The 8010-nt window shown below is 40.0% G+C and overlaps 2 protein-coding genes across 3 annotated transcripts in view; both read right to left on the reverse strand.

The window, feature by feature from the left end:
- wdr7 (WD repeat domain 7) overlaps nt 1-2420 on the reverse strand; it is a 65724-nt gene extending 63304 nt beyond the window's left edge. For both annotated transcript variants that reach the window (XM_058056294.2, XM_058056288.2), the window contains exons 1-5: nt 2251-2420; nt 1534-1705; nt 1355-1461; nt 350-428; nt 90-264 (exon numbers count right to left, since the gene is read on the reverse strand). In XM_058056294.2, coding sequence (XP_057912277.2) covers nt 90-264; nt 350-428; nt 1355-1461; nt 1534-1692 — 520 coding nt within the window. In that variant the 5' untranslated portion in view covers nt 1693-1705; nt 2251-2420. The remainder of the gene's footprint in view (nt 1-89; nt 265-349; nt 429-1354; nt 1462-1533; nt 1706-2250) is intronic.
- A 742-nt stretch (nt 2421-3162) lies between these two features.
- Nucleotides 3163-7689, reverse strand: txnl1 (thioredoxin-like 1). The gene is made up of 8 exons (XM_058059924.2): nt 7396-7689; nt 6601-6697; nt 5223-5396; nt 4875-4997; nt 4404-4473; nt 4129-4301; nt 3497-3601; nt 3163-3406 (listed from the first exon to the last, which is right to left on the reverse strand). The coding sequence occupies exons 1-8, from the start codon at nt 7491-7493 to the stop codon at nt 3377-3379; spliced, it is 870 nt and encodes a 289-aa protein (XP_057915907.1). The 5' UTR covers nt 7494-7689; the 3' UTR covers nt 3163-3376.
- Nucleotides 7690-8010: the final 321 nt, after the last annotated feature.

Genomic DNA, 8010 nt, shown 5'->3' on the forward strand with positions numbered 1-8010 from the left:
TTCCTCTACCTACAGGAAATCAAATATTTCCTCCACTGTACATTCAGTATATCTAAGCTGGCCATTTAGATAGAAGATTCCCGTAAAACCTTGTGTGCGGTGTGATCGGATAATGCTCATGGAGCTGATCCAGTCAGGGGAGATCTTGGACACCAGCGAGTACAGAACCTCCAGGCTCGTAGCGTCCACCACAAGAATCTCCGGGTAATGGCCGTGACAGAGCAGACGACCCTCTCGCTGAGTGCCTATGGTGAACTGATAGAACTGCGGCACAATGGAAGAAGAGGAGGAACATGTATTATGGGTGAAGAGAGACGGAAAGAGAAGGTGTTCATGTTGTTTGTGTTACCTGTATTCCAGTGTGAGCACAAGCAAGTTTTGTGAATTCAATACAGCGGCCATCGTTTACGTCCCATAAACACATCTCCCTGGTGGCACAAAAAAAAATACATGTGAAAAACTGTAAACACAGGTTAAGACAAAGAAAATAACTATTTTTATTACAGTGTACAATACCTTCTCAATGGGTAACACTATAGAAAGCTTGGATATAAGTTAGAGTAGTCAGTAATAGTTTGTAGACTGGTACGAATTTACTATCCACTCAAGACAGCCATTGCAGATGTCCATCCGTCTTCGCTTTGTACTTCCAATCAAAAATATATTAAATAAATCATTACGAACTAGCAGGCGGCACGCCGTTCGAGTGGTTAGCGCGCAGACCTCACAGATAGGAGACCAGGGTTCAATTCCACCCTCAGCCATCACTGTGTGGAGTTTGCATGTTCTCCCCGTGGAGAACAAAAACCCCGCGTGGGTTTTCTCCCACAAAAACATGCTAGGTTGATTGGCGACTCCAAATTGTCCATAGGTATGAATGTGAGTGTGAATGGTTGTTTGTCTATATGTGCCCTGTGATTGGCTGCCGACCAGTCCAGGGTGTTGCCCGCCTCTTGCTCGAAGACAGCTGGGATAGGCTCCAGCACCCCCGCGACACTCGTGAGGAAAAGCGGTCGAAAATGAATGAATGAATGATGAACTAGCATGATTTGTTTAATATATTTTTGATTTGATTCAATACGGCCTATGAGTCCAAAATATGTATATTCGAGCACATCATCACAGGTGGGTCTGGAACCGATTAAATACTTGTAGTGGCCCGCCACGATTCAATATGGACCGCCACTGAAGAATCTGGTGCTATATTTTATTTATTTATTTTGATTAGATGCTATCTGCTTGCCCTCGCTCACATTCACATTATAATAGGCCTGAGTGGCTTGAATTAAAATTCAACATTTTGCATTCTGATTTTCGTGTACCCAAAATTAATCGTGATTTATTGTTTACTCACCCACTCTCTGATGCACTGACAATGTACTGTTTATCACTGCAGGTGCTGGCTTTAGACAGACAGGTGATGGAAGCCGTGTGCCCAAACAGCATGGCCCGGGGACAAATCTGAGGAAAGGGAAAGCAAATTCAATAGAACCTCTGAAGACGGTGGCACATGCAATCATGAACACCGCCTACCTCCAGCTCTGGCGTCATGTCCCAGAGGCAGATCTGTCCATCATGGCAGCCAGTGATAATGGTGCTGAAGTCGTCCATCACCAGCAGGCTGCTGATGCAGTGGGTAGGAGCTGTGCGGCCCCATAAAACAATGGGTAGAACCAGATTGTTCCCTGACATTCTGGTGATGTGTCTGGCAGAGGTGGGTCGAAATTTATGCATTAGCACAAAAATTCACAGACGGTACATGCGTATTGTGTACATCGTATTTACACATTTTATCAACAATTGACACGCAATCATACCAAAATGAAAGCACGTTTTTTCCTGTTCTCACAATGAAACAATACAAAAGTGCTAACGTTAACTAAAGTTAGTGTTTTACTGTTGCATGCTAAATGTCCAGATCCAAAATGGGTTATCATTAATGTACAGTCTGGAACCGATTAAATGCAATATTATGTTAAATGCTGCAGTGGTTAATGGAGTGAAGCTACGGTAGCTGCACAGGGTGAGTCCACGACGAAATACAAATGGCATTGTTGTAATCGATCGTAACCACACATTGCTTAGTTTTCCTTAAGGCACGTGTGTATTTGTTTATTACACAAACGAGACTAGAGCTGCCACACGGATGCTAAGCTACATCAAAGACAAACAACTGCAGTGTCGGAACTTCCGGGTTATTAAAGCAGCTAACGGGATAGAAATACAACGCTTTAGCGTGTGGATACGCACCAGAAACAACAGCTCACTGCGACATGTCCTTCTGGATGAGTGTAGTCAAATAAATGCGCCACTCGGGAATGAATTAAAACAATTTCACTTTTGGCTTGTTTTGCGTTTTTTTTTAGCATCGGAAACCTATGCGTGACAGTCAGTCAGCTGATCACGAGACAACGGACATAACCCCTGCCGCATCCGGGTGTTTCTTATCAAAATAAAAGTACCCAGCTGATAACGTCGCTGCATTGCGAATACATACTCATACATATCACATTCCTCTATTCGTTTTCTAACAAATTTGTCAAAAGTTTACAGTGCCCTCCGTTGTAATAGTTTCTCATTGTTTAACCTTATTGAAACAGAATATCCTTTCCGGTTCAGCCGAAGCAACATAACTTCCGGTTCACTCGGCACTCGGACAACATCCGCAAAATACATGTCAAGTCAGGCCTTCAAAATAAAAAAAAATAAACTAGCAGAACTATAGAAATATTAATTTCCCGCATTTTAGAACACAAATGTTGACAGGTATGAATGCTAACATAATTATCACAAGTGTGGACTTTAGATTTACCATGCAGTTAGTGTGTCCATCCATCTACTATGCCTAGGGTTGCAGGGATGCTGGAGTCTATCCCAGCTGACTTTGGGCAAGAGGCTGTGGACATCCTGGACTGGTCACCAGCATATCGCAGCCATCATATAATTTCAAGCAAGACACCAAATTATCTCACAGTATCTGCCTCATTGAATGTATCTATTAATGTCCCATCGGGTTACACAACACAAGGATTTCCTGAGGATAATTTAATTTGCATTTGCAAATTTTCTCAAGATTTTCATTCAGGATCCATGAAAAATGTGCTATATTTTTATTCTAATAATACAATGGAGAGTAAAAAAATCAGAAATGACACACATGCCTTTGAAAAAGGACAGTTTTATTTACAGGGGGGTTTAATTAGAATTACAATAGAAATGATTTATAGACAGAGAGACTGACAATTTATGAATTGAGAGGTTGAGGAAGTTGTGCCAATGTGTGTGTATATCAACGTCTGCATGAAGTGTGGCAGCTTTGGCAGAGGGGCAAAGTCCTTTGATGCATCCTCCTCCTCGTTCCCTTCTTTGTCCCCGCTCAGTGACTCTCTCCTTTCTTTCCCACAACCTGCATGAAAATAAAACACATGGCCATCCATTCTTTAGTACGACACCATTTGAAATGTGTTTGACAAAAAGACGTGCCGTCGAATCGCACCCTTTTGAAGTCATTCATGTTGGTGGCCTGTACTGGAGTGCCAATAAAAGTCAGATAGTTGATTTTTGTAGTCTCCTCATCTCCTTGGTTTGATTTGATGAACACCTAGAGAAGAGGGAAAGAGGAAATAGAAAGTTCAGCTGAGATACAGCGGTAATGATCAATTGAGAAATACTTATATATAGTAATATAAATACATAATATGTATAATAACAAAAAAGAATACAAACACATGTGCATTTGAGTGAAATCAATGGTGGAGAAATCCTTGTTGGCAAACATAGGTCCTGACTTTTCTAAAAATGATCCTTATCACACGATGTGAAGTTCGTGGAGTTCCAGAGAGAGGGAGATTGTTATCTTGTATTTCTTCCATTTTGGAATTAGTTGCTTTTGACCAAGCTTGCTGCTGAAGAGACAGAACTAATCTCTGTGCTTCATGGGCACATAAGCTGTCTGTGTTGGTTGAGAATTTCTTACACGTAAACATGACATAAGCATGACGGGCTCTTTACATAAGGGGTCAGGCTTACAAAATCAGCAGGGGATCAAATAATGATTCTCGCCACTGTATATCAAACATACTGAGTTTCAGAACAACACAGCAGTGCCATGTGTCTTCTGCTCCATACCGTTACACTCTGCACATTCTGAAACTTGACATAGCGCAAAGGGATGATTCCGTCGTCTTTGTAGTCTTCCTCTGACAGCTCCAAAGTTTGAGTGGCTTCGCTCTTCTCTGCATCGTCGAAACCCATGGAGCGCGGGAGATTGATGAACACCTTCACCACTTTAGGAGCCTGGGCTGAAACACAGAGAAAGGAGCAAGGACAAATAATGATCGCAAAACAATGTAGAACCGTGTGATTGACTGTAGTGGAGACCAGCAGAAAAATAAAATACTCACCAAAGTCTGAGCACTGTAGCTTCATGGAGAAGAGCTTCACAGGCTGGTTGAATGCGATTGTTGTAAGCAACTGAAAAATATTCACAATTTTTACTTTTTTTGTATTTAATCTATTTAATCAAAATAAATCTTTCTGTGTTCTAAATGTGCCATGTCGTGATGCGGACACATGTGTTTAATGTATGAGGCATATTGAATCGATAATGGGTGGGTTCTGGAGCTGAATCTGATCTAAAAATTATATTTGTCACTCTTATTGCGAATGTTGATTTGAAATCAGAAGTAAACGTCTGACACTTTTACTTCTATGCGCATCTGAATTACTCATGGATTTTTGGCATTCAATGAAGCTCTACTGTATCACTGTAAGCTCTGAATTTCAGTGCAGTTGAATCTTGACTTTCTGGGTGCAGGGGGAATAAATGGGAGTGAGACATAAACAATGTTATGGTCTTGTCTTGCATTCCTTACCTGTTCATCACAGTCTGATTCCAAGTATGAAGAATCTTTACTTAAACAGTTGTCAAAGCCACAGTCATCGCTCTCATTGAGGCACTCGCAGCCAGCTTTGTTGACAAAAGGCATAAGGTCCATCTGGCAACCAAATAAAGGAGGGACTTCAGTACTTTGTGTACATTAGGTAAAGATTACATAAATACATTCAGTTCAATTCAATTTTATGTATGGTGGTGGGACAGATGGTCGATAGAGAATAAACAGGATAAAGGGGTGGAGCAACCAAGAGGGGGCACAACAGCCTTATCAACAAGAGTAATGGTCTCATGAACTAGTACATCCTGCATAAAGACTTGTACGTACATATCCCTTTGGAATGTCGGAGTCCTCGCCGTTGCCTGCATCATTCTCTGTCCGCTGTTTGATCTTCTCCTCCAAACCCGCAGCATCCGCCCCCTGATACTGGTCCACCTTTACCCGGTTCCTGAAGAACAAAAATGTCGGCGTAGCTGATATGTTGGTGGCTGCTGCTGTTGCCTGAGAAAGAGTGACACAGTTCAGTCAAATTGGTTTCAATATTTCCTTTCTCATCACAAGCACATTGTTGCATCAAAATTATTATTATTATTATCTTGTTTCTTCAACATCTTCAGCATTTCTTATGACACACATCAAAAGCCTCCATTTTACCCAAACACAGAGTCAGAGTTTTGCAACATGGCCAATTATGCAAATCACACAATGACATAATGTACATAGATAACTGCGTCTGTGTCTGCTTTCATTATCACTGGCCTCAAAACAGGCAGGAAGAAGTTCACTCTGTGCATCTATTGCACTGAATGGAGTGAGACCTCATCAGTGATGCAGTCGGTTTGTCTCTGTGGGGCCGGCGAGTGCAGCAAGTAAATCTCGTGGGGAGAGCAAGGTAAGGTAATGTACATATTTAAGAAACTATTGCATAATCATAATATATTATCATTATTAAATTTAATTTCATAATTGGCTTATTTGATCTCAAAAATTGTTGACAATAACATAGTTATAGAAAATAAACATTTCAAAAAGCATCTGCATTGTTTTGTGACCCATTCAGACACTTTGAATTCAAACTTAAACAAAGTGTTCTTGACACATGTTACTTACATTCATGGATGTTAGGTGTTAGTGTGATTTTAGGCACATTGTGTTAATACACAAGGTCAAAATGAAAAAAAAAACTAGTCAGTCAGAAATGAGGTTGCACTGAAAAAATGAAACCAAGCAAGACAAACAGGTTTTAAGGTAAAACATAAAAGGTAAACACAAAGGTACACAAAACTGCTAGGCATTGGACTCCTAGGGATTAATACACTGATTTTAAACAAAAAACAGACAAAAGAAAAATACAAAAAAGAAGAGGCATTCAAAGACGTTATGATGATATGTAATATTCTACATCAGTCAGTAGGTGTCAGTAATGTTATATTGATATAGCCACTGAAGGAAGACATGACGTGAAGAAAAAGGAACAAGGACCTAGGAACAGCTTGTATGTCTTATTTTTTGATGGGTAATACATGTGCAATGTTATTTCATGTAAACATGTTTTCTATGCTCCAACTACAAAAGTATTCAATTTATAAAATAGGAATCCTACTTAACATGGCTGGGTCTGGAAACAATTAACAGCAATAAATGTACCACATATATAAGCTTAATGTCTTTTAATGTATTGTACCAGGATGAAGATGAGACTGACCTGACAGACATGGACATCGACTTCAAGGAAGACGACTTGTGGATACTTGTTACTCAACATGTTAAACGCTGGACCTATTCTAACACATGGCCGGCACCTGAGGGGCAAACATAACGTGAATATGGAGTGGAAAAGGCAGTACAAACTAGCAACAATGACTCTGAATTTCCTGTGAGACAATAAATGCATTGTGCAATTGTGAGTTTTTGCCTATCAAAATGTGGTGACCGTGTGTTTTATTGCAGTTTATAGTACCTGACATATGTGGTCACAGGTTCATCATAAAATATTTATTGCTAAGTCAACAATTTCAATGGTGTCTGGCTACAATATACAGTCAGATTCGCTACTATTTTGTTACGTAGTCTCTGTCAGCGTTTTATTAAGTCTTACTCAGTCATTCTGCGAAATAAACGTATTATTAGTTAACACTTTGTGAGCTAAGGAACGCCGAACAAACAGGAAATGCATATAAGTACAGTTAAATTGCGCAATTGTGGGAATTAAATGAAATCTTATATACAGTGAAGGTCTGAGAGGAAATTGTTAATTAGATATTAAACACAGTATATCAGTAGCCAAGTCACCCTAATATTGCTTTGTCATTCTAAGCAACTGTGCTAAAAGAGCAAATGCTAGCATGATGCTAAGCTACTAATGGAAGCTGTTATTTCATATGGATCTACACAGCTCGTGACAGCTCATTAAAAGGCTAACAATGACCATTAGGAACATTTCACTATATACAAAGGGCATGGTTGGAGTGAGTTTGGCTCGGCCGAAGCTGGGTCTTACCCAGCCATTGTGAACTTGACCACCGCGAGTCTTGAGCCGGCGGCCGCTAGCTCCGGTAGGAAATCCTGATCACTCTCGATCACTTTAACGCCGACCATGGTAGAAATACAGTTTATATCAGTGGCAGAGGTTTGTTAGCGTAGACTTAGTCCAGGACAAACACCGAAATGAGTGAATTACTGTAAAATTATAATGCTGATGTTTTTAGCCTTTCGTCAGGAAAGTAGCTAACTAGCTCTGTATTTGTAAGCCACAATGGAGACGCAGCAAAGACACAACACGTGACCGTCTGATTGACCAATAGGAATCTGGAAAGGCGCGGCCTGTGTGTTCTTTCATGAAGTCTTTGCATTAGCGCCACCTTTCGTATTGGAGTGTGAACACATCAAACTACATTTGGATTATATCTGCTGATAACACTGACTCATATTAGCATTTCCATATTTATTTCCACTTCAACATTTTTATTATATTATTCAAAAAATGTCATTTGTGAAATTCAATTAAATTTAGTCTAAATGATCTATAAACCTTGCATATTGCATCGTTGCACATTTTTTGTTGCTTTTGGGTAGTTTGGTTTGGTAATGATTATTGATTTATATAAATATTGTA

Source organism: Doryrhamphus excisus, linkage group LG10, assembly GCF_037039965.1.
Source record: "Doryrhamphus excisus strain RoL-2023G ecotype Guam linkage group LG10, RoL_Dexc_Guam_v1.1, whole genome shotgun sequence".
Classification (NCBI taxonomy): Eukaryota; Metazoa; Chordata; class Actinopteri; order Syngnathiformes; family Syngnathidae; genus Doryrhamphus; species Doryrhamphus excisus.